The sequence below is a fragment of the Acipenser ruthenus genome, chromosome 6 (assembly GCF_902713425.1).
Source record: "Acipenser ruthenus chromosome 6, fAciRut3.2 maternal haplotype, whole genome shotgun sequence".
Lineage (NCBI taxonomy): Eukaryota > Metazoa > Chordata > Actinopteri > Acipenseriformes > Acipenseridae > Acipenser > Acipenser ruthenus.
In genome coordinates, this window is record NC_081194.1 from 36,234,581 (window position 1) to 36,261,599 (window position 27,019).

Below are 27,019 nucleotides of genomic sequence, written 5' to 3' on the forward strand. Positions count from 1 at the left end.
TGCAGTGCGTAGCCTGTGTGTACGGTGGTGAGCACCCAAGAGTCTGAGGTGTAGTTGCGCCAGTAGTGCAGATGGTGTTGTGCGTATGAGTGGGTCTGAGGCCGCAAGCCTTCAGGACCTCTGCTTGGGCTGCTGAGGCTGGGGCGGAGGCTGCCTGGGGCGGTTCTGGTGGAACTGTCTCCCTGGGCGCTGATGCGCTGGGGCCTCAAGTCCAGCGTTCCCCCGTGCTTGTTGCTGGCTCCTTTGCCGCGGAGGCCTGGAGGCAGTGCCTCAGGTGCCTCACCCCGTGGTGCCATAGGGATTGTCTGGGTTACCGTGGTAACTGCCAGACGCCATCACCTCCCCCTTCCCCGTGCTGAGGCGCCAAAGCGCGGGGCTCGAAAGGCATCGAGGCGTCGAAGCGTGTAGCTCTTGAGGCGCCGAGGATGCCGAAGCACCGAGGTGCCAAGGCTATCGAGGCTCTGAGGCACCGAGGACCCAAGGGTACTGCGGACGTCGAGGTCTAGACACTAGGGTGTGAAGGACCGAGCACCAAATACCGAGGGCAAAGCACCAAGGTACTGGGCTGTGTGTCTGTGTCTGGGCTGCTTGCAGTCACACAACCAGGAACAGCGCATGGTGTGGAGTGTAGCCTGCAGACGGTTGCAGTGCAGTAACACAACCAGTGCAGTGCAAAGTTTGCAGTGGACAGGTGCACCCAAGATGGCATCTGGACCGCGTGGAGCCCTCAACCGGTGCAGTGCGTAGCTTGCAGCGGGGTAGTGTAGTCACAAACCTGGAGAAAGGAGAGAGACAGAAGAAAGAAAAAGAAAACACACCTGTTCCCCCATTTTTTTTTAAACTCCAAAATACCTTATGGGTGAGTGTTGATGCGCACGGTCTGCTCAACAGTAAGGCCAAGGCCTAATGCAGGAAGCGCGTGTTATTTATTTTTAAATCTGCAATGCAGTAGAAAGAGACACTCGACAGAAAGCTGGAGTGTTGTGTTTTTTTTACTAAAACAGTCAAAACAATAGTAATCGGTGGCCTGTAGGGGCGCTAGGCTGCACAAACCGAGTGGGTGTACTGAGGTCGTCCAGAGCCCTTGAGTCAACAGCGGCTGCAGAGCGAGGCTGGACTCGCTGGAGAGTCGTGTCTCCCGTCTCTAATTTTTTTTTTTTTTTTTTACACCTGCAAAGAGCAGAGGGAAAAACAGACGGTACGTGCAGCAAGCTGCAGAGGTTAGGAAGCAGGCTACAATCGCTGAGCGATGTAGGCTGATGAAGAAAGTTTTTTTTTTTTTTTTTAACGAAACGCAGTTGCGTATTCTTTAGCTCAGCCTTCAGTTGCAGAGTTTCTGATTCCTGGGAAGTGGCAAGCCTACTTCCAGCAATTAATTGCAAGGGAACTCACAAAAACTCAAAGAAGGAGCTCTAAAGTGTCAATCGCAACTGGAAAAAAGGGTTAAAGTAATACTCACCACTTTACCTACCTGTCTGTGAAAGGTAAAAGAGACGCTCAGTGACTATTTATTACCTCGGTGAGGCGGGACCGAGGACGTCACTCCGCGGAAGGGCCTATCGGCAGTTTTGATATAAAATGCTCAGCGAATACCTGACAAGCAGGCATATCCCAAAAGTATTCAATTTGGCGGTCATTTTCAAATTGAAAGGGTAGACACCGTTAACATACCATTGCAGTTTAACATGAACATCAGTACCAAACTGGCTTTTTTTTGTAATTTCTAAAATTAGACTATAATGCCAACACAACATTATGTTTGAAATGGTACATTATAGTAAATCATTTTTTTCAAGTAATATAATATTAATAATTTTGTCGACTTTAATGCCGCTCCACAACATCTCGATGGCATTACTGACAAATTGGTCATTAGCTACCAGGAATGGACCGATTAACAATTATTTACTTGCCTATACCACCTATAAAAAAAATAAAAAATTACCCTGAAAAAAATCGATAAGGAGAATCTCCCTCACAATATCCCACCGGCTCTGCATTAATTGTCTGCCATTTTGTCTGCCATGTTTTAGTCACATGAATTTTTACATCACTTTCAGTGGCTGATTTATTCTATGACATAATGTTGCTTCTACAAAATCAACAGTCCTTTGATGCAGTTGCTTGCAACAAAGTTGCCTATAACTTGTAGCTTGCACATCACTTTCTACCAAAAAAGTATCCCTTTCTAAATTTTTCTAGCAACATGTAGACTAGTGTCCCCTCGGCTTTAGCAATCCTCCTGTAGTCCATGCCATACAAAAAATGTTATGAAAAAAATATGAAGTTAACCAAACCCACTGTGAAGCAGTTCAGTTCTTTTTAACTCACAAAATTCGCAAAATGTTCAAGAGAGTGTAGGACAGAATATTTGAATATTCAGAGGTATAAATGCAGAGGTATAAATAAATAATGAATCTACAAATGTCCTGTATTGGATATATATATATATATATTACTACTGTAATATTCGTTTGGATATTCATTCGTTTTCAAAAAGTAACAAAAGCCATTATATTTCTCAGAACGCAGGCAGATACAGCATAACAGCAGAGGCGGGGCGCGGCAAGGCAGGGGGCAGTGATGTAGTCAACACCAGAATTCCAAGACCAAGACCGAAACCGGATATGTTGAGGCCGAGACCATGACCGAGACCAGTATACAGTGGCTCTCAAAAGTATTCACATCAAATCTTGGCTAGAGTTTGCCAGAAGGCATGTGGGAGACTCTGAGACCAAGTGGAAGAAGATTCTATGGTCTGATGAGACCAAAATAGAGCTGCCTGCCAGTCAGCCCAGACACCTGCCAGCCAACAGACCAGGCTGCCAGCTACCCGGTCCCAGCCCTCCGCCGCCCCAGTACCAAGTGTGGATGAGGGCCTGGAAGAGGAGGGGGGGTTTGGGAAGGGCACCTCCCACCCAAGGAGGAGGCCATGCGGGAGCTGAGCCAGCATAGCAGGGAGGGGCTCACCCCCGTCCAGCACCAACAGCTGGAGGCCCTGTTTCATGACTATCCTGATTGACACCGGGAACTCCCGACTCAACCGTGAGCGTGCCCACCGACTGCCCCTGGCCAAGAGAGGGCCGGCAGAGGCCATTATACAGGAGATGGCAGCTGATGGAGTGATCAAACCTTCTGACAGCCCTTGGGCCGCTCCGGTGGTCCTCAATGAGAAGAAGGACGGCAGCTTGCAGTTCTGTGTGGACTACTGTCAGCTCAACACGGTCACCCGGAAGGACGCATACCTCCTCTCTTGAATCAACGAAGCGTTGGACGAGATCGCCGGGTTGCGGTGGTTCAGCTCCCTCAACCTACGGAGCGGCTACTGGCAGGTAGAACTTGCTCCTGACGCCCGACCGAAGACTGCATTCACCACCGGAAACGGACTGTGGCAATTCCAGGTCATGCCTTTCGTACCTTCAAGCGACTCATGGAGCGGGTACTGATTGGTGTACCGCGCTCGGCCTGTTTTGTGTACTTGGACATCTTGCTGGTCCATGCCACCACCTTCTAAGAGGCTCTGGAGAACCTGCTGGAGGTACTCGCCTGGGTTTGGGCTGCTGGCCTGAAGCTGCATCTGAAGTGCCATTTGATGCGACGGGAGGTGAAGTTCCTCGGCCACGTGGTGGGCTTTGAAGGGATAGCCACCCACCCAGCCAAGGTGGAGGCCGTTCAGAACTGGCCCACCCCAACCTCGTGCGGCAGGTGAGGGGATTCCTGGTGTTGGCTTCCTATTACAGCCAGTTCATCCAGGGGTTTGCAGATATAGCCTGGCCGCTCCATCAATTAACGGAAAAGGGGAGGCGGTTCCAGTGGACAGAACACTGTGATGAGGCCTTTGGCCGACTGAAGACTGCCCTGGCTCTGACCCGTGTTGGCTTATCCAGAACCTACCCTTCTGTTCACTGTGGACACTGATGCCAGCGATGTAGGTAAAAGGGGCCGTTCTGTCTCAAGGGGGCAAGAACGTTGTCGCATACTTCAGCAGGGCCCTTAGCCAGACTGAGTGGAACTACTGCTTGACCTGCCGCGAGTTGCTAGCCGCCGTACTGGCCGTCCACCACTTCCGGCCATACCTGTACGGGCGACCATTCACCTGTACCAGGTGTGGCGCCACCCCTCTACCCAAGCTGATCGCTGGCAATGGGTCGTGCCAGCCACCCTGCAGGAGAGAGTGCTTCGGCTCTTGCATGGGAGCTCAGATGCGGGCCACTTCGGGATAACCAAGACCATCCAGTGGCTGCAAACTTTCTGTTACTGGGGCAGGTGTCGGCGGGATGCGGAGACTCACATCCACCAGTGCGATGCCTGCACGGCCAGGAAGGGTCTGCAGGGACAGTCGAGAGCCCCGCTTCAGTGCAACCAGGTGGGGGCACCAATGGAAAGGGTGGCGATCAATGTCCTGGGGCTGTTCCCAAGGTCCACTGCAGGGAACAGATTTGTCCTGGTCGCTATGGATTATTTTATGAAGTGGCCGGAAGCCTATGCCCTACCGGACCAGAGTGCAACCATCGTCGCAGATGCATTATTGGAGGGCATGTTCTGCCATTTAGGGGTGCCACAAGAACTCCATAGTGACCAGGGGCGAAATTTCGAGTTGTGGGTGTTTGCTGAGCTATGCTGGTGGCTGGGCATACAGAAGACCCGGACCACCCCCCTACACCCCCAGAGCGATAGCATGGTCGAGCGTTTTAACTGGACACTAGCCGTCCAACTGGCCCTGTGGACCAGCCAAGACCAACGGGACTGGGACCTGCATCTACCCTTGGCTGTCCTGGCATACCGGACAGCTGTGCAGGAGTCGACTGGGTGTACCCCAGTACTACTACTGTTCGGGAGGGAGCTGCGCACCTCCGTTGACCTTGTGTTTGGCTGGCCACCCGAAAGGGACCCACCAGCAACTGCAGGACCAGAATATGTACAGCAGCTCCAAGACTGGCTGGATGCTGCTCATCAGTTCGCCAGGACCCATCTGAGTGGGGCTGGGGCAAGGCAGAAGCGAGCCTACAACGTGCGTTGCTGGGGGCGGGAGTTCCAACCCAGGGAGCAGGTGTGGGGGCACTGACCTCGGCAAAAGAAGGGGAGGAGCTTGAAGCTGGATAGCCACTGGGTGGGGCCCTGTCGGGTGACAGCAAAGTTCTCCGAGGTGGTCTACCAAGTCCAGCTTCGGTACCGGGGACGACGTGTCATCCTGCACCGGGACAGATTGGCACCCTACTGTCCAGGGAGTCTGTCAGACCAGACAGTAACCCAGAGGAGAACAGGGCCCCAGTGGAGACAGGAGAAGGCCATTCAAGGCCCCCTGGTGGGAGGCGGAGGGAGCCCTGCTGAAGGCCCCCTTGGGTCAGGTAGGATAACACCAAGGACGGAGGCGGAAAAGGGGGCTCTAGCGAGGCTACGAGGAATCCATATTCCCCCAGCCAGGACCGACATTCTATGGGCCAGCTGTCTTCGGAGGCTGGTCCCCGTTATCCAGGCAGCCCCATCATGGGGCTGAATTCTCCCCCACTAACCACAATCGTTGCCCCGTCTCTGGCTGACCTAAATGAGGTTCCCCGAAGGAGACAGCGGGTCTGCTGGGCCCCTAAAACAACTGCAGGACTGAGTCGCGAGTAGGGCAGTGACCAGGACCAAGCTAGTTGCAGTAGTTCCTGTTCTCCTGTGTCAATAATATAAACCAAGTATTTCTGCTATTTTTTCTGGTAGTTTCTCCTTTTTCATTTAGCTGTATTACTGCCATTTTGAGATTGTTGCTGTACTCTTTAGTTTTAACCTTTTTTGTTGCTTTTTTAAATCACAAATTTTTATTCTATAATTATCAGGTGTTGGTTTTCAATCATGATAACTGTCAATAATTAGCAACGAATGCCCAAGTATCTTGTATGAAATTAGTTTCTGCATGTTATTTTTCATTTTATGCATGCTATGTAATCATTTGTTGTTTTATTATAAAGCTGAATCTCTACTTTAATTTATATCTTTCAATAGAACCATTTAAAAATATAGAAATCACTGTGTTTTTTCTTTTTTTTAACTACCCAAATACCTTTGTCTGCGACTGTATATACCAGCATGTGACAAAGTGTGGGAAAAGGGTGTAGAGTGGAGAATTATAGGTCTGAGAATAAAGTGCAGCCTATATAGTTGGTGACAAAGGAAAATGTAGTCCTAGGTTTTAAAAAGGGAAGATGGGACTACGTGTCCCTGTAGGCATTGGGGCCCGATAGGCATTCACCTGAGCTTAATTAATACAGGTATTTAAACAGGCTAATAGAGGGTGTTGGTTGTCTGTGATGAGGCTTTGTCCTGATGATAGACCCGGCAGCAACCGTCAAGGTAATCCAGCATTGTGGCTGGTATTACTATTATTGTGAATAAGTGTTTAAAATCGGTAAACGGCTTGGCTGTCCGATTAGTTAGAGCTGTCAAAAGTTTAGTTTGTTTGTTTATTTTGTGTGTGTTGGACAACCCTCTGTGAAGAGACGCTAATGAAAATAAATATACAAGAAGCACCCTGTTTTAAGTCAACTATTGTTGTGTGGAGTACTTACTTGACACTAGAAGACAGTGATAAAGGTCCTGAAAGTGGCAAAGCAATTCCCCACTTTGTCATAGAATATATATATATATATATATATATATATATATACATATATAAAATACATGGATGGCTATATTTGCATCCTGAGCCATTCGAAAAAAAAGGCATAATACTGCAGTAGTGATGTCAAAATTGCATATTCTTCTAGAACAGTGGTTCCCATCAGAGGGGGTCCGCGGGAAAACAAAATAAAAATAGCCTCCTCGCACCGGCAAGTCCCCAATTTCACAACGCAAATCATCTTCGGCAGAATGTCAGCAATGGATCGCTGCATAAAAACAGGGTCTTTGAGGACGAAAGCGTGTGAAAATTAAGCAAGTGGCAGTGGAGTACAGAGGCAGCTTGTCAGCCGAGGTAAGACATGGCCTCACCAAGAATTCCCAAAGGCTAAAAAAAACATTTTGCATATTACTTGTATTTAATTGAGAAATATAAAACACATTTAAGCACAGTTAAGCATATATATAAAAGAAAATATATATACAGTGCCTTGCAAAAGTATTCAGACCCCTGACCAATTCTCTCATATTACTGAGTTACAAATGGTACATTGAAATTTCGTTCTGTTTGATATTTTATTTTAAAACACTGAAACTCAAAATCAATTATTGTAAGGTGACATTGGTTTTATGTTGGGAAATATTTTTGCAAGGCACTATATATATTAAAGAAATGTAAATCCACAGAAGTCGATTTCGCCAGTAGCGAAAGCACAATGCCAGAAAGCTGGAACAATGTAGTGCTGCCGCACTGCTGCGTGAGGCACAAACCTTTCTGAAGACATTGCTATGGTAACCAAAGCTTGGTGAGGCACCTGCTTGATTTGGAGAAGTTAGAATTTGTGCGACTTAAATTTTTTCAATAATAGCTTTAGTTGAATCTGATATTATATGCGACCTGAGGAAAATAAGTTTTACAGTAAGATCCCAAGAAGAGAGGCGTTCAGTTGTTAAGGACGGCAGAATAACACCAGCACTGGAGATTTTGACGAAAGACCGTAAACGAATGTGGCAAGGAGTTCATAAAATGGCAGGCCTTATTTCCTTCTTTCAACTTAATAAGGCAAGGTTACTGTGGTAACTTGGGAAGGAAACAAAGGGTGAATCTTTCAAGTATTTTATTAGAACAAACAACTCTCAACTATGTTAGTACAGTCACCATGTATCAGCGCCATTTTTCAATCTACCGGGTCTACGCTGATGAGGTATTATAACAAAGGCTTGGGGGTGGCGCTACTCAAGGTACGGATCGTTTACAGGGACAAAATAAACAGTTACAACAGTTACATATCTTATAATGGACGTAAAACTGTACATTTCTTGCCACAACATGACAAGCTGACAAGCTGCCGTAATGACTTAACTAAATAATAAGTGGTGTTAAGATGCTGATTTGCCAATTGATTATAAAAACTTGTATCCGGAATTCTGTAAGTTGTGTGCTGTTTACAGTGCTAATCGTTTTTTTTTTTTTAATTGATGGGGGTTTATTTTACATAGTGACTGCAGTCTATTATTTGAATTCATTAAAATGCACATATGAAATCAGCTGAACAAAATAAATGTACTTTTAGTACACTAGCCATTGGGTGGGTGGGCGGTAATACCTATTTTGTGATTTGTGCCTCACGTGTCAACACAAATGTCACGCATCATCACTGGTGGAGTGTAACAGGGGGAGACCTGGACTGGCCGTCTGACGTATGTACGATGCTGCAGGAAGAGGGCGGCAGTCCCATGCGATCTGCCTGCCAGTCATGGCAGTGACACAGAGAGGTGGGGAAGAGGGTGTGTGAGCTTTCCCCCTCTCTGAGGGGCTGGGAGGCGGGTCTTGGGGGGATTGCTGGTCCTATAAATTAATACTTTGTTGTTTCCTCAGATCTGCCCCTTTAGACCTGTACAACGAGCAAGCGGTCACGCTGCTCAGCAAGACCAGCTGACGGACGGGAGAAAAACTTCCACAAGGAACATAAAGAAAATAATTTAAGGAAATAGAGAGAAAGGGGGAATCCTTGGGCAGACCCCGATATTGTTTTAAGTCAGCTGAGGAAACAACCGTGTAGGACGGAGGCCCGGGTCATATGGGTAGCGGCGACTGGGGATAATCACGCTGCAAAGTGCAGCACATTTATTTTGTAGTTGATTGCTGTGTTTTATTTTCCCTTTTTCTTTTTGCCTTTTCGTTTTCATTATTTTTGAGCACCTGCGAGTGCACCTGAACTGTATTGTGTACCCTGACGTGGTATTCCCGTAGGTTCTGGATACCATAGTTGGTAGCCAGACCACGGACATCAGTGCCCTCTGCGGGCTAAAAGAAATCAGTACAAATCATAAGATTAAACAAAATAAACCTGAGCACCTGTGCGGTGTTTCAACTACAACTTCTGTCTCCTGTGTCAGTGAATACCCACACCCTTCCACATGGAGTATCAAGTGAAACCCTGCAACAGAGACAGACTAAACGCAAAATGTGGAAGTACAGCGATACATACTTGGAAATGGGGTTTACTTGGACAAGTAGCGAAGAGGAGCCCTGACCGCTGTGTGTTGTATGCTATGAGGTGTTGTCGAACAAAAGTTTGAAGCTAGGTAATCTTCAGCATCACTTATTAGAAATGTAACACAGTGACTCCGACTCCAAAAACGAGTGGATTAGAAACCCATTCATAAACATTGACAGCGAAATGCACACGAACTTGACATTCTGTGACAGTTTATAAATTACTCGACCTAACGGTCTCGTAGTTTATGACGTCACATAAACCCTAGATGGAATTATTTTCCTGTAACTCACTGAAGCCCATATATTTTTCTATATATATTTTTTTTTCCAGAAAAAAAAAAATATATATATATATATATATATGATTTTAGATAGAATATTCAAATAGGACAAAATCCATATTGGTCCAAGCACTTCTAAAATATTTGTTATACATAATTTAGGCAATGTCAAAAAAGCACACATCAGTTTTTGTCCAAAAGCAATATGGAAAGCATAACATTGCTAGTATTCAAACTTTATACCTGAACAATCTGTTAGATATGGATATGGATATATATCTTTAAAAAGAAAAAAAAACAGTTAAATCACTTTATAGATTTGGGGAAATGAAAGCAAACCTTGTTCTGTTTTTAACTTCTGTGAAAGCAACTTTGGTGAAATTAAGAAATGCATGCTCTCCCACTACAAAAAATACACCAACTTTAGTTTGGAGTGTACAGTAGGACTATTATTTTTGTATTACTTCCAGGGTTAGATCTTTCTCTTCCTTCTTTACACTGAATCATTAGCTCCCTTAGGTTATGGGTGGGTGTAGGGTCTCCTTCACCCAGTCGTAGTTGACCTCTGGACCAGAATGTGAGATACTGGGCCATTAAAATTTAACATTTCCTACACTACCAAAGATTGTTCTTTGAACAGGATGTAGGTACATTACAATAGTATATAGGAAATCCTGTCTTATCCTACTACTGCAAGCCTACAATAGGCCAACATGTTGTTGAATGGAAAGTAAAATACATCACAATTATGTTTTACTGCAATACTATCAATAATTCACAGTTTGAAAAGCGATTCTCTATATACATACAGTATGTAAAACATGCATGCAGGGGTGCCGCCACTATATTGCTGACGTTGGGGATATGCATCCCATAAGGGGATTAGACATTGCATGAACATTTTGCTGCTGTAAATTTGGGATACACCACTTTTATATGGTTTTCCTTAGAATTAACACTTTCTTAAAATGTAGTCTTTCTGTGATTTCAAGTGTATTGTACTCACCTGGGCCCTGATAAGCCTGTGGATGTCCAAATCCTGCTGAATCCCTGTTGCTTGTGTTCTGGGATTGCTGTGCTTCTGCGTTTTCTGGTTTCACTCCCCAGTTCTCAGTTGGGTTTCCAATAGAACCAGAGTTCCAGCTGGACCAGGGGTCATTGTTATTGATTCCCTGTAATATTGTGAAACTGTTAGAAATGTGTTGTTTACTGCTATTGGATCCTATTTTGAAGCAAGTACAAAGGAAAAAGCAAATTTTCAAAGAGGAATAAAATACCTTTAATTACTTCCAACAACTAAGTTGTTTCCTGTATTTTTTTTTACACAATTAGAAGTATTTTATTCATTTTAGGATATTTGCTTCTGCTGTTACATTTGCTTCACATAATGCTGGCCATGCAGCAATTGCCCTGGGTGCCCTTATTAATTGCCGCAATGCCCTGCAAAATTACCACGTTTCCATGACCCACATAACCCGGGTAAGCGCTCGAGTTGCCCCCCAAACCTCTGTTTCCATGTTTTTAAATTACTCGAGTTGGCTCCCAATTCGTTCGGGAGCCTGAATTATCTGGTCCGATTTCACTCCTCGGGCTGGCCTGAATTCTAAAGTCTCAATTCGGACTGGAAGGAAATTACATCAGTAAATGTCAATCAAAAATGTTGTAGGGGGCGGGAACATACAGTATAACGGGACATTTTGGCTGGTATTAAATTCGGCAGATTTGCTACCTTGGGTGATTTTGACAGTTTTTGAATTGGCGTTTTTCGATTGGCACGTTCACAAAGAAAAATGCAACTCAGTTTTGCATTTATACTTTTAATTCCAAAAACATTCAATTAAATGTTTATTTAATGAAATCTGTCTGCTAAAACAGTATCTCATTTACAGTAACTTGGTATAGCATCTGTCACTGCAGCAACTTTGGGAATCGAGTCAAGTCGAGTCACTAAACTGCTTGAGTCGAGTCGTGTCTCCAATCTTGCTCGAGTCACTTTGAGTCGTTAGTTCTGACAGTTCAGGATATCTTGATTTAATCAGATTAGTTTGACAGAAGATTAGAAAGCTATACATAAAAGAAATCTGTTAAAAATACAAAATTAGGATGCACAATAATGTGATCATACTTGCCCCACTTATGTTAACCATTAAAAGTCCACAGTTTCTGCTTTGTTTTCATTTGTCCATTTTAGTGAATTTGATTCCTTGATCTATTTATAAGCACAGTTTGCCACTGTATAAAGACCCCTTTCTCTGTGCTCAATTGGGTTGGATGTTTAGTAATGAATGATACCACAAAACAAAGAAAATATCTAAATATTTTCTCACTTCTCAACACTGACACTATGTGGAAAGCCAAATTATCATTTAAATATTCAGTTATTTATCAAATGGGAAATACCCAGATACACTTAAAGGGAGCAGTGGAGGAAAGGCTAATTTTCAGAGACAATGCCAGCGTTTTTTCATTACAGAGGCCATCTAATGAACACAAAGTTGAGCCACAAAATAGACACGTTCTATCAGTATGTACAGGAGTTACGCTTTAGTACATTAATAACAAGTGGTATTTGTTCTAATATTAATTAAACATATTTGTTCATGAAAAAAATTGTATTTAACAAGGTAACATATTCAACAAATGTTGTATCGCAAAACAATTTGTAATCCCTCGAGAGTGTTGTATTTGGAGTAAAATAACAAACCAGGATGCTTGAAAGAAGGTCATCCGTTAGCCATAAATCCCAATTTACTGTATTTGTGTGTGTGTGTGTTTCTGGGTGTAGTGCTGTGTTTTTTTCTTTAATGTGTATATAGTTCATTTTGGTAAGTTTGCTTTGTATTTCAACTCTCTGTATTTTGTTATACAGTACATTTGTACAGTTACAGTTTCTATTAGTAAATTGTTTTGTTGATTAATTCAGTTAGCTTTAGCTGAAAAACGTTTGGGAAAAACACAAATGCAATACAATAACTGTAAGCATCTACGTAAATGCTTTGAACTTAATGTACTGTAAAGTGTTGTGCACGTGAGAGTGTTTTGAAAGTAATAAATGCTTTGAATGTAATGTATGAGTGTTCTGACCGTGAGAGTGTTTTGAAAGTATGTAGTGTGGTGTTTTGAACGTAGAGGTAGAGTGTTATGAACGTGACCTGAGTGTTTTGAAAGTGACTAGTAGAGTGTTTTGAATGTACACTAAAAACACTTTTAAAGTACGTTGAAAACACTCTCCAGAGTGTTTTTTTGCGTGAGAGTCTTTTGAGCAGGGAGTCGAGTCGAGTCTTTGCTTGCAGGGACTCGAGTCAAGTCAAGTCATTTGATGGCAGTGACTCGAGTTGAGTCAAGTCACGAAAAATTGCGTCTTGATTCCGAGTCGAGTCACTGACTCGAGTCATTACAACTCTGGTATCATGTAGTAATTGTAAGACAGTATTGCTACATGTGAAAACTTTAATAATAAAGCCAAAACGAAAATGCTTTATTTTGCTTAAAAATAATTTCAAACTGGTTAATAGACTAGCAAGCACTGGGAAAATCAGCTAAATTTTATATGGTGCAGAAATAATTTATATTAACATTTTGTTTATGGACTTTGCGATACCTGCACGGTGGGTACTGTAATATTTGTCGTATCGACAATAGGAAATCAAACATTTTGTTACAGGATTTCTAACAAGTCTTGTATAAACAATTTTGGCTGTTACTTAATTAAACCCTTGTAAAAAAAAAAAAAAAAAAAAAAAGGAACACAAAAATGCTTAACATAAAAAAGAACAGTCCTATCAGGCGCAGTTTAGTACATTGCCTCTGGGTTTCTGATCGCATCAGATCAATTCCAGATTTTTGTAAATCCTTTGATGGAAATGTCTGGTCTAATTTTAATGTTTTCAAGCAAATTGGCTTCATCACTGCCATTCTCATATCCACTTTGGCATCTGACACATTATTTCCCATGTCCTGCGTTTCTTTCCCTGTTGTGCATACCAGTCTGCCAGAGGTACCTGTACTGAGTGAAACAAAAGTGAAAGAATATCTAGATGGATTTATCTTTTAAATCATTGACAATTTGACTGTAATGCCGTCTGCAGCGAATTCACATCATGACCTTTAACTTGCAAGTATTTCTGGGGAAAATCAGTAGTATTTCCTGCCCAACTCACGTGATAACTTGGGTAATGTGGAAACGTCACTTGAGTTGTCCATCATCTCGAGTTCTGGGAGAATTCAGGCCAATTCGAGTGCTCTGGCATTGTTGTAAGGGGGCATGCGACTGTCCGAGGGGGGCCGTCCTGGCTGTTTACAGGTCACAGCGGTGGCAGAAGTCTTCCATGTTGCAGCGGTTCTGGCTCCAGTAATAACTTTGTTGGAGCCGCTGAGTGTCTTGCACACCCCGAAGTAATCTGTCCCTGGGTCCCGTGCACGGCAGCCAAGACCTGGTCTTGAAGAGGGCGGGGGACCTGTTCCTGCAGCACTTGCAGGTCAGGTGGGGGGGGGGGGCGATAGAGATCTCCTTGCAGGCAGGCAGGGGGATAAGGCACTCACTGCAGTTGCTTTCCTGTTGATCCTGTAGTGGCAGCTTTCAGGTGTGCAGGGGCAACAAGACAAAGCATCCACATTGGAGTGTCGCTTCCCGACTCTATTCTGAATTTGGAAGTCAAATCCCACCTCAGCCACCTCCTTGTCCTCCGTCTTTCGGGTGAGACGTAATTGTAAGTGACTCTGCAGGTGATGCATAGTTCACACACCCTAGTCTCTGTAAGTCGCCTTGGATGAAGGCGTCTGCTAAATAAACAAATAATAATGTCGGACCTGGTCCGACATCGCAATTTTCCCTTTCTGGTCCAATGTCGGACCCTGTCCGACATCATCAGAAAGATGCAAAAAACAGGTCTCTAGTCATTTTTTCTCCGGAAAAAGCCGTGAAAACCATTCAATGGCTGAGTGAGACCGATAGGAGCCGAGAGAAGCCGAAAAAAAGGGTGCATCTCATGAATACTGATAGACCCGGCATTACATAGATAACACGGACATAAACAAACAATATAGCTGCTTCCGCATCCAGCACTCAAAGAATATCAGACATTTGCAAAGCTTTTTTTAGATGTTATAGTAATAAAATAACGACTTGGATTGCATTATTGAGGAGTTTGGTGATAAAACGAGTGATCAAGAGATGATTTATTGGTATGTACTATTATTAAGAGTTATTTGAAAAACGAGGGGTGGGGCAGTGCTAGAGATACAGTGTCCTGTTGATATGCAGTGCCTTTTAAACCTGTTTTATTGTGAAAGGAAAAATACTAATAAACAGCGCGTCTAAAATAAACTGCGCGTATGAAAATAAATTGGACCTGACGTGCCTGAGACGCGCTGAATAAATGGACCGCTAAGGGTTAAAGGGGCTCTGTAGTCAGCTCTTTTCTCAGGTTCCAAATCCAGCAGTGTCTCTAGTACGGGTCCTTCAAGAGACTGGGTTAGATAAGACGCCTTGATGACCGAGCTCCAGCCATGCTCAATGGCTGCGAGCTTGCATTGGGCCAGGATGGCTTCCAGCGATGTCTGCTCAGAGAAGTGGGGAAGCTTCAGTTTAGGGCCGGAGAGGCCGTATGCAATATCGGTCTGCTTCTTTTCTTCCACCTTCCTTCGGCCAGGCTGCTTCCTATTCTTTGTTCTCTCCTTCTAGGGCATTGAAATCCGAGGTCTCCAAGTGTTTTGTTTTGTTTAAACTTTGTATTTAATAATAAATGTGCCGCAGCGCAGTTGTACCCTAGTCTGCTATTGGTGTTGTGCATTCATTACCTGGTCTGACACCACCACACACATCAGCCTTGTCACAGTGTAGTATATATTCCCCCCTCAGAATCCCCATACTATGACGAGGAAATCTTTTCCAGTCTCCAGACAGAGATCTGTCATTTCTAGGCACAGGGGAATGTGCTAATTTGTGCAGCCTGACTTTACCAGCACACATGGAGACAACCACTATTTGGTCAAAACTCCCAAAACTCCACACCCATCAGCTCCCACAGAAACAGTTATGACCGGGAGATAAATACAAATGGGAGACAATTACTGCAGCTCTGTCAGGGCCTGGGCCTATACATTGTTAACGGTAGGATCCGAGGGGACTCCTTAGGAAGATACACCTACAGCTCGGCTGTTGGCAAAAGTGTAGTAGATTACACCATTACTGACCTAGACCCCTCCTGTATTCGTGCATTCACTGTCAGGCCTCAATCCCCTCTGTCAGATCACAGTCAAACCACTGTGTTTCTTAAAAGAACAGAGCAAAACAGAAACATGCAGACACAGCCCAGCAAGCTGTACAACCTCAATCACTCCTACAGATGGGCTCCAAACAGTGCAGAAGAATTCCAGAAAGCAATCGGAACAACCCAGAAATCTAATCATTAATAGACACCTTTCTGGTCAACCCATACCCACACAGTAAAAAAGGAGTAAATCTGGCTATACACAATCTGAATAATATATTTAAACAGATAGCTTTAAAATCTAATTTAAAAATAATTAGGAACACTGCAAAGAAAAAAACTGAAAGAAGACAATTGGTTTGACGAAGATTGTAAGAATATAAGAACTTCAACAATCATCAAATCAAAAACACAGACAACCAGAATTTCCACCTCAGTTACTGCAAGACATTAAATAATTACAAACACACACTCAAAAAGAAAAAAAAAACAACCACATCAATAAACAACTGACAGAAATCGAGAAGTCCATTAACTCAAACCGATTCTAGGAAAATTGGAACAAACTGATTAAATCAAAACCTGAAGAATTGGCTATTCAAAATGGCAAGACATGGAAAGAGCATTTTGAAAAACTTTATAAAACAATACCACAAAGTGAACAAATATTAGACCAAAACAATCTGTGAAAAACTAAAACAAACAGAACTGTCAATTAAAGACAATCAGAACACCCTAGACTCCTCAATTACTGAGCAGGAGCTAAAGGAGAACCTGCAGGCCCAGACTAGGAAAGCCAGCGGGCCAGACAGCATCTCCAATGAGATGCTGAAACACAACAGCCCGAAGCTGCAGGAGGCCCTGCTCAAACTCCTTAATATAATACTAAAGGTGGGTTATTTCCCTGACATCTGGAATCAAGGACTAATTACACCCTGTCACAAAGACGGCCAGAGTGGGTGGCGTCAGACCGGAAGCAGGAAGGAATTCAAACACAGACAGACGGTGATGGTGATGAGCTGAGTGCAATGGCTGCACTCAGCGTTTATTAACAAATAAAAGGGTTGTAAACAGCACAAAAACAGGACACGGCACTTGCGCCAAAATAAAGAGACAGACAAAACGGACTAACACTAAACAAACGGTGCACGGAGACAAACAAACACGGTGAGAACAAACAACTATTATATTTACTTCTAATGATTTTAACTCTCCTCTCTCTCACCCGTTCTCCTCTTCCGAACACCCAACCACCAGTGAGTGAAAATGTGTCTCTATATATACTGTTGTGCTGGGATTCAATTACTAATTAATTATTCACTTGAATCCCAGCACGTGAATTAATTCTGTGCAACCCCGTGCTCGCATATTATATTTTAAATGCACGTGCGTGATGTGCAATCCCGTGCCTAAATACAAATCTACACTTTTTAAATACACGTGAAACACAGACCCGTTTATATCCCGTGTACCAATCTATACACCAACATTTACACACGCAACACGCAACACATAACACACAAATGCACACAGGGGCGGGGCGCATTGCCACATATACCCCCCCTTGTGCGCAGCACACATGGCCTCAACGGCCACCTCCCCCCTTAAAAACCCAGCAGTCCAGGACAAAGTCTCGGGCTGGGAAGGGAGGCTTCAGTGGGCCCATGGCTGGCCATGCTGTCAGCACCCCTGCCGGTAGTGGCACGGCTGACAGCCTGTTGGTCCCGTCCTGCAGCGAAAAAGCTGCGGGGGCAGGTGGTCCCCCGACCTCCCCCTTCTTCGTAGCCGGCAGCTCCCTCCTGTGGGGCTCCGGCCACAAGAACTCCTGCAGCGAAACTGCTGCTGGGGAAAGTGGTCTCCAGACCTCGTCCCCCTTCTTTGTAGCCGGTAGCTCCCTTTGGTGGGGCTCCGACCACAGTACTGCCGGCAGCGAAGAAGCTGCAGTGGGAGCAGGTCTCCGGACCTCCCCCACGATCTCCGGCAGCGAAACTGCTGCAGTGGGAGCAGGTCTCCTGACCTCCCCCACGATCTCCGGCAGCGAAACTGCTGCTGGGGTTGGTGGTCTCCAGACCTCCTCCCCCTTCTTCGTGGCCGACAGCTCCCCTTTCTGGGGCTCCGGCCACCGTACTCCCCGTGGTGGAAGTACGGAAAGCAGAGACAGCTCCTGCTGTTTTGCTTCTGGCGGTGGTGGAGGCAGAGGCAGCTCCTGCTCCTCTGCTCCTGGAAGTGGCAGAGGCAGCTCCTGCTCCTCTGCTCCTTCCGGTGGCGGAGGCAGAGGCAGCTCCAGCTCCTCTGCTCCTGGCGGTGGTGGAGGCAGAGGCAGCTCCAGCTCCTCTGCTCCTGGCGGTGGTGGAGGCAGAGGCAGCTCCAGCTCCTCTGCTCCTGGCGGTGGTGGAGGCAGAGGCAGCTCCAGCTCCTCTGCTCCTGGTGGTGGTGGAGGCAGAGGCAGCTCCAGCTCCTCTGCTCCTGGCGGTGCTGGCTCCCTCTGCTGTGGCGGCTGGGCATGTGCGCGCCGTGCTGCCTTCAGCAGCATAGCGAGAGGCTGCTGGGGGACACCAGCATCCTGCCCTTCTCCCCCCCAAAAATTTTCAGGGGGTTGAGCCTGTAACCCCTCCCCTTCCGGCTCTTGGGGCTGAACCAGCAGGCATTTTCCCTCTGCTGGTGGCTTGGGTCCCAGGGCTGTGGAAGCCCCGACTTCCCTCTTTTTGGGCTGTGGACGCACCGACTCCTCCCTTTTGGGCTGTGGACGCACCGACTCCTCCCTTTTGGGCTGTGGACGTTCGGGCTCCCCCCACTCAGGCGTAGGACGTTCGGGCTCCTCCCACTCAGGCGTAGGACGTTCGGGCTCCTCCCACTCAGGCGTAGGACGTTCGGGCTCCTCCCACTCAGGCGTAGGACGTTCGGGCTCCTCCCGCTTGGGCTGTGGACGCTCAGGCTCCTCCCATTTGGGCTGTGGACGCTCAGGCTCCTCCCGCTCGGGCTGTGGCCGCTCAGGCTCCTCCCATTTGGGCTGTGGACGCTCAGGCTCCTCCCATTTGGGCTGTGGACGCTCAGGCTCCTCCCATTTGGGCTGTGGACGCTCAGGCTCCTCCCGCTTGGGCTGTGGACGCTCAGGCTCCTCCCGCTTGGGCTGTGGACGCTCAGGCTCCTCCCCATAACTGCGGAAGGGACAGTGGGCGAACAGGTGATCCTGGTCACAGAGGAGGCACCCCGGCGATGGCTTGTTACATCGCCGTGGATGCCTGGCCCTTAGGCGGCACTCCTCCTCCCTGTCCTTCACCTCTTTATCTGTCTCTGCCTCCCGCTTGGGCTGTGGAGGCAAAACCAGCAGGCATTCACCCTCTGCTGGTGGAGATGGGGACAGCAGGTACTCCTCTGCTGGTGGTCCTGCTACCTGGGCTGCTGTTCCGTTTATCGTTGCCTCCAGGTAGCTGAGGAGAAACTCCACACCTTCCTCCAAGGTGTTTGGGGTGTGTTCCTGCTGATAGGCCTCCCATCTCTCACTGTCCATCATCCACAGGGCCCGAACGACTATGGGCAGAGCCTGGGCCTCCAGCCCACCATTCTCCAGGAACCAGTCCCGCCATTTTGTGGCGTCTTCTGCCATTATATATATATATATATATATATATATATTTTTTTTTTTTTTTTTTTTTTTAAACAAAACCCCTCCTGGTCTGACGCTTGGAGGCGCGGCTATCCCACTTCTGACACCACGTGTCACAAAGACGGCCAGAGTGGGTGGCGTCAGACCGGAAGCAGGAAGGAATTCAAACACAGACAGACGGTGATGGTGATGAGCTGAGTGCAATGGCTGCACTCAGCGTTTATTAACAAATAAAAGGGTTGTAAACAGCACAAAAACAGGACACGGCACTTGCGCCAAAATAAAGAGACAGACAAAACGGACTAACACTAAACAAACGGTGCACGGAGACAAACAAACACGGTGAGAACAAACAACTATTATATTTACTTCTAATGATTTTAACTCTCCTCTCTCTCACCCGTTCTCCTCTTCCGAACACCCAACCACCAGTGAGTGAAAATGTGTCTCTATATATACTGTTGTGCTGGGATTCAATTACTAATTAATTATTCACTTGAATCCCAGCACGTGAATTAATTCTGTGCAACCCCGTGCTCGCATATTATATTTTAAATGCACGTGCGTGATGTGCAATCCCGTGCCTAAATACAAATCTACACTTTTTAAATACACGTGAAACACAGACCCGTTTATATCCCGTGTACCAATCTATACACCAACATTTACACACGCAACACGCAACACATAACACACAAATGCACACAGGGGCGGGGCGCATTGCCACACACCCATTTATAAAAATGGAGACAAATTCGAACCTAATAAATACAGAGGTATCTGTGTGAGCAGTAATCTCGGGAAGGTATACTGTAGTATCATTAACGCCTGGATACTGGCCTTCCTTACCGAACAGTGTCTTGAGTAAGAGTCAGATTGGCTTCCTTCCAAAGTCATATTTGCTTGTTTATAGATTTCAAAAAAAATCTTTTGATTCAATCTGGCATGAAACTATTTTACAAACTTATCCAAAAGTGGTGTAGGGGGTAAAGTATAGGAGCAGTAAAAGAACAGTAAGACAGGGCTGCAGTCTGAGCCCAACACTGTTCAACATCTATATCAACGAGTTGGTCACAGTGTTGGAGCAGTCTGCAGCCCCTGGCCTCACTCTACATGACACAAAGTGTACTCTTAAGAAAAAGAAGAAAAAAAAACATTAAAGGAATTAAAAATGAAATTTACTGCGCTTACTTGATTGCAGTAAACTTCCATTTCAGATTGTGGTAATGAAAAAGAATAGTTTGGAAATATGTCAGATATATTCTATTGTGTTTACTGTGGTGTAGTTAATATTGTAAATAACAGAACAAACCCACTGAAACAATAAATGGTTACAGGTACATAAACATGAGCTGGCTGTGTTATATGCTCAGACCAGGACTCTACTAACTAATACTGAGCATGCAAGCTGCAGCATGCTGTTTCCCATATTACAACTGTACACAATTAGAGGAGCGGTCACCAATTCCATACACAACTCTTGCAAAAATATCCCAAATATAAAATGCTGAGTTCATTGCAGTCATCAGACACTTTGTGTCATGTTCTGTAACACTTAAGGGCGATGACAGTTACAGACATTAGCTAATATAGCCTTAAAATAAACCCTATATTCTGTGACTAATTTTATGATGCAGCCTGCTTTTTACCATTTTAAGTAACTTATATTTAACTAAAGAAGTTTAATGTATTTATGTGATGATTAGGATCAAAATTACATTTTGAATGACATATTACAATTTCACTATATTATTACATACTACAAATCTTCAGATTCTGAGTTCAAGTCCACCCCAGGAGGGATAGTCTTTCAGAAACAGATGTGAGCTACAGCAGGGGTTCTCAACCAGGAGTCCGCAGCCCCCTAGGGGTCCTCCAAAAAGAAACCAGCGAATGTGTTATTTTCCCTGCATGCTTATGACACGCTGAAAACTATCTGCTTCAGCATGTCATAAGCATGGGCAGAAATGAACGCATTCTCACGTTACACAACACATTCTCGAGTTACGCAAGGTGTAATAGAGCTATTTCAGCAGGAGCACAGTTACAAAGCAGAGGAAAAATTGTTGGAAACACACACAATAAATACCAGATAGGGATACATTTTTTTTATATAAATTTAGTCGTTGCCAATTATTTTTTTATTATTTTCTCCGAATTTGGAATGGCCAATTATTTTATTATGTGCTGTCCTCCGAAGCGCGTGCCGTCAGCCGACCGCTTTTTTTCACACTGCGGACTCACCATGAAGCCACCCAAGAGTTACAGCGTCGGAGGACAACGGAGCTCTCGGGCAGCTTACAGGCAAGCCTGCAGGTGCCCGGCCAGACTACAGGGGTCGCTGGTGCGCAGTGAGCCGAGGACACCCTAGCTGACCTAACTCTCCCTCCCCCAGATGGCCTGGACTCGAACTTGCGACGTCCAGACTATAGGGCACATCCTGCACTCCACGTGGATGCGCCACTCGGGAGCCCCCGATATGGATACATTTTTAATTTGACCATCAGCATCAAAACAACAAAACCCACAGATTGAAGAAACAGAACTTCCTTTAACAAGTTCAACCATAAGGGCTGAAGAACAGCGAGGAGGTGGCGTTGAGAGTAAAAAACATAAAGCCATTATTAACCCTGCAAAATTAAAGCAATACAAAGACAGCTACTTGAATTTCAGTTTTATTTGTACTGGAAGTGGAGATATACCTATTTTGTGCACAAGTACTGTCCAATGAATGTCCGAAACCCTCCAAATTACAGATACATTTAATTGCCAAGCATAAAATACTGTATATAAAAACAAGCAACATTAAATTGAGTGAATGGCTAAGGCTGGGGTAGGCAACCCTGGTCCTGTAGTGCCACAATCCTGCAGGTTTTGTAGATATCTCTTAATCATCAGTTGCTAAATACCTGGAACACATGGTAATTCTGACCATTTAAGCCAATCATTGAATCAATTATGGCTTGGGTAAAACAAAAAAACTGTTAGATGATTTTATGACTTCAGCAGAAATCAGCTGGACTAATTGCATTGGGGTCTGCACTGATGGAGCCGCAGCAATGATCGGAAAGCATTCTGGTGTTGTGCAAAAAATAAAAGCCGTTGCACCTCGCACTATTTGGACACATTGCTTTTTACACTGAGAGGCACTTGCTGCGAAAGATATTGAACCAGGTATTCACAGTGTTCTGAACACAGCGGTAACACTCATTAATTTTATTAAATCCAGAGCAACAAACTCCAGGTGTTTTGCTGCACTTTGTGAGGAAGTGGGTGCAGAGCATCATTCCTTGCTCATGCATACAGAGGTGAGATGACTATCTGGAGGCAGCATGCTTACCTGTATATTTAATCTCAAGGAGTAGTTACGTACTTTCTTAGCTGATAAGAAACCCGAACTTGCCGAAGTGCTGAAAGATGACATGTGGCTGTCAAAACTGGGTTACCTCTCAGACATATTCGTACTCATTTTATTGTCCAGCGTGAAAGAATTGACGCAATCAAAAGGAAACTACAACTCTGGAAAGTTCATGTCTGTAGTGGGACTACTGATATGTTTGAAGGAAACATTGACTTTGACGTAATCAAACCACAGCTGGCAGCGCATCTGTCTGGTCTACTCAACAAATGTAACACTTTCCTGAACTCAAAACGAAACAAGCCGCTACACACCTGTGAGCTACAAACCCCATTAGTGGGCATATTGAAGCTAAACTACCACCCTCTGTCCCATCAAAGCTGTTAGAAGAGCTCATTGACATTTCAGACAGCTCCCTCAGAACCAAGTTCAGTGGTGTGGGTGCTCTGATGAATACAGCGCTGCTTCTTCTGCAGCATAAAATTGGTCCCATACAGTACAACCTACTTATGCGAAACCAGATTTTGTTCAGGGCTGCTGGTGTGTTTAGAAGCCCGCTTGATAGAGTGCTCAAGCGTATAAGGAAAAAGGTAGTGTAAAAACCTTTTTTTGTTTTGTGTTAGACGTGTGTGTTTTGTTTGGCAGGTAAATGGCTTAACCGTCCTGCGAGTTAGTCAGGGACCTGCCTGTATAGTCAGTGCTCCAACACAGAGCTACGTGTTTATTTTTGTTTGTTTATTAAATATAGCGTGACAGCGCTGAAAAATCAATTTCTGTGTCCTGGGTCTGCTTTAAAAGGGGCAAACGAACGACTGTGAACCGATGCCGAAATTGGGCAGTAGCCGAAATGCCCGGGCAGTTTGCGAAGTGCCCAGCTACGGTAGGGAGATGCCAAATTAGTATCAAATGTTATGTCATTTCGGCATCTGCTGCCCACAGCTACCCGGGCTGATGGCGAAGAAAGACTTTTAACAGACACATTATACTACTAATAGAAAGCGAATTACCTCTGGTGCCTTTAAGTGCAAAAGTGCACCACTATCAAGCCACCCATTGCCATGTTTATTTAAATAACTTAAATACTTTCTGACAATGCTAGTTTAGAGCAATGGTGCTCAACAAAATATCAATGCACAAGGTTATTTTCATCTTGGATTAGATATAGAGGTTAAAAAACGAGTCCAGAATAAAATGCAACAATATTTTATTGTATTCTTATTGCAGTAATGCAATATAGATCTCTGAGCTGAGTTCCGTTGAATGAGAGATCACTCAATATCAGCAAGAGACTAATCACAGTTTTAGAAAGCAGTGCCAAACAACTCATTTATCATAACAATATTAATCATATTTTGAGAATACAACTGGAATAGAGAGGAAGTGCTGCATGAAAGATATCACCAGTGAAGTTTGACCAGGACACGGCTTCGTGGAAATTAAAGTTTAAAAGCATGATGTGGTAGATATGAACTCCTTTTTACATAACTGAGCTTCCGTATATTTTATGATCTCTCATTCAAACAAAGCAACTCTACACTGAGATCTGTGTGCATTACTGCAATAAGAATACAATAAAACATTGCTGCATTTTATTCTGACCCCCCACCCCATATCTAATCCATGATATAACCTGTGGATTGATATTTTGTTGAGTTCTGTTGCTCTAAACTGCGTTGTCAGAAAGTATTTAAGCGGTGTGCTTTTGCCAGAGGTAATTCATCAGAGGTAATTCATTCTCTATTAATAGTATACTATATCTGTTAAAAATCTTTCTTCGCCAGCAGCCCGGGTGGCTGTGGGCAGTTAATGAACTGCCTGGGCAGATGCCGAAATGACATAAAATTCAATGCTAATTCGGCATCTACACGCTGCAGCTGGGCACTTCGGCAAAAGCCCGATTTCGGCACCGGTCCATAACACGTGTGTGTGTGTGTGTGTGTGTCTATATATATATATATATATATATAGACACACACACACATCTATATCTATATCTATCTATATATATATATATATATATATATATATATATATATATATATATATATATATATATCTCTCTCTCTATATATATATATATATATATATATATATATATATATATATAAATAATGTATATGGTGGGCCGTGGAATTTTAAGGGGGGGGGGGGGGGGGCTTAAAAGCAAAAAGGTTAAGAGCCCCTGAGCTACAGTACATGGCACCGTTTGATACTCAAGGCAATGTAAAGTGATGCTCATCTTACTATACAAGCAATAGTCAACATCTCATTTATCATGGACCTGTCTTCCCATCTTGCTTCAAATATTCTGTTAAATGGGCTGTACATTTTATCCACATTTTATTAGTGGTGTGATATACTACTGTTTACATGTGCAGTGTCCTACACACACAGTACAGTACAGTCTGTTTATTTTGTAAAAAACAGCTCAATTTGATTTATATTCCCCAATGGTAATGGTAGTTTTAGCTGTCGTACCTCCTGTGGAAACTGCTTGCCGCTACCTGTAGCAGTAGTGTGCTATAACAAAAAAGGGAATAGGAACTCTTAAAATAAACAAATCCCCTGGGCCGGATGAGATCCTCCCAGTAGTACTCAAAGAAATGAAAGAAGTTATTTACAAACCGCTAACCAAGATCATGCAACAGTTTCTTGACACAGGGGTGTACCGACAGACTGGAGAATTGCAAACATCTAGAAAACAGAAAGTACTGGTTAGAGGAGAAACCTCAAAATGGAGCGAGGTAACCAGTGGTGTACCACAGGGATCAGTATTCGCTCCTCTGCTATTCATAATCTACATTAATGATGTAGATTCTGGTATAGTAAGCAAACTTAAATTTGCAGACGACACAAAAATAGGATGAGTGGTAAACATTGTTGCAGCAGCAAAGGTCATTCAAAATGATCTAGACAGCATTCAGAACGGCAGGCACATGGCAAATGACATTTAATAGAGAAAAGTGTAAGGTACTGCACGCAGGCAATAAAAATGTGCATTATAAATATCATATGGGAGATAGTGAAATTGAAGAAGGAATCTATGAAAAAGACCTAGGAGTTTACGTTGACTCAGAAATGTTTTCATCTAGACAATGTGGGGAAGCTATAAAAAGGGCCAACAAGATGCTCGGATATATTGTGAAAAGTGTTGAATTTAAATCAAGGGAAGTCATGTTAAAACTTTACAATGTATTAGTAAGACCTCATCTAGAATATTGTGTTCAGTTCTGGTCACCTCGTTACAAAAAGGATATTGCTGCTCTAGAAAGAGTGCAAAGAAGAGTGACCAGAATTATCCCAGGTTTAAAAGGCATGTTGTATGCAGACAGGATAAAAGTCTTGAACAAAGAGGACTATGCAGTGATCCGATTCAAGCATTCAAAATTCTAAAAGGTATTGACAATGTCGACCCAGGGGACTTTATCAACCTAATAAAAAGAAACAAGGACGAGGGGTCACAAATTGGAGATTAGATAAAGAGGCATTCGAACAGAAAATAGGAGGCACCTTTTTACATAGAGAATTGTGAGAGTCTGGAACCAACCCCCCAGTAATGTTGTTGAAGCTGACACCCTGGGATCCTTCAAGAAGCTGCTTGACGAGATTCTGGGATCAATAAGCTACTAACAAGCAAATTAGCAAGATGGGCTGAATGGCCTCCTCTCGTTTGTAAACTTTCTTATATTCTTACATTCTTATAAATGGAATTTCTATGCCCCTATAGCTCTGGGTGCGACATAGAAAAATTGTGTTTCAACAAAAAAACTTTTTTCAGGACACACCTTGTAGGAACTATACTCTGTAAACGGTTTAAAATAAATACATTTATCACTGGAACTTAAAATAAGAACAGTCACGAAACAGTGGAAAAACACATATCTCATCTGATCCATCTGCAGGGGCCTAGAATAAAAGGTGTCAACTACGACCTATAAATGTGTTATTGTAAATATTTTCCACTTCCCAGTTAATCTGAACGCAGGAAATGCTAACGAAACAGCTCACATGCTTCTTAATGAAAAGCTAAAAGCACAACCTGACATAGAGGGACAAAAGGAAACAAGACTGAAGACAGCAAAAGTCTATATAAACTAACAAAAATAACTATTTGTTGCTCTTGTCATATCAAGCTTTTATGCGGTTTTGAATTTCTGCTTCCGAACAAAGCTCAGCAGATCATGACAACAGGCCTACAGCACCCACAGCTGACCGTACAGGAGCTGTGTCAGTGCTGAGAACCAGGTCCTCCTGGGCCACTTCGGTGCTACTAAGAGAACCCGAGCCCGGTCTTGCCTGATCTTCTCTATGCACAGTGGAAGCAGTGGCAATGGTGGAAAAGCATAGAGCAGAGCCTTGGGCCATCTGTGTGCCAGCACGTCTATGCCGAGCCAGTGGCCACTCTCCAACAGGAAATATCAGTGGGGACAATGGGTGGACTCCTGTGTCACGAAGAGG

General features: G+C 44.3%; 1 protein-coding gene across 3 annotated transcripts in view; it reads right to left on the reverse strand.

The window, feature by feature from the left end:
- The window catches only part of LOC117411388 (sorting nexin-9-like), a 227,263-nt gene that overhangs the window by 91,754 nt on the left and 108,490 nt on the right, over window positions 1-27,019 (reverse strand). For 2 of the 3 annotated variants that reach the window (XM_059025354.1, XM_034921779.2), the window contains 2 exons: window positions 10,391-10,556; window positions 9,628-9,663 (listed from right to left, as the gene is read on the reverse strand). In XM_059025354.1, the coding sequence (XP_058881337.1) occupies window positions 9,628-9,663; window positions 10,391-10,556 (202 nt within the window). The remainder of the gene's footprint in view (window positions 1-9,627; window positions 9,664-10,390; window positions 10,557-27,019) is intronic. The other variant, XM_034921780.2, reaches the window with a different exon arrangement.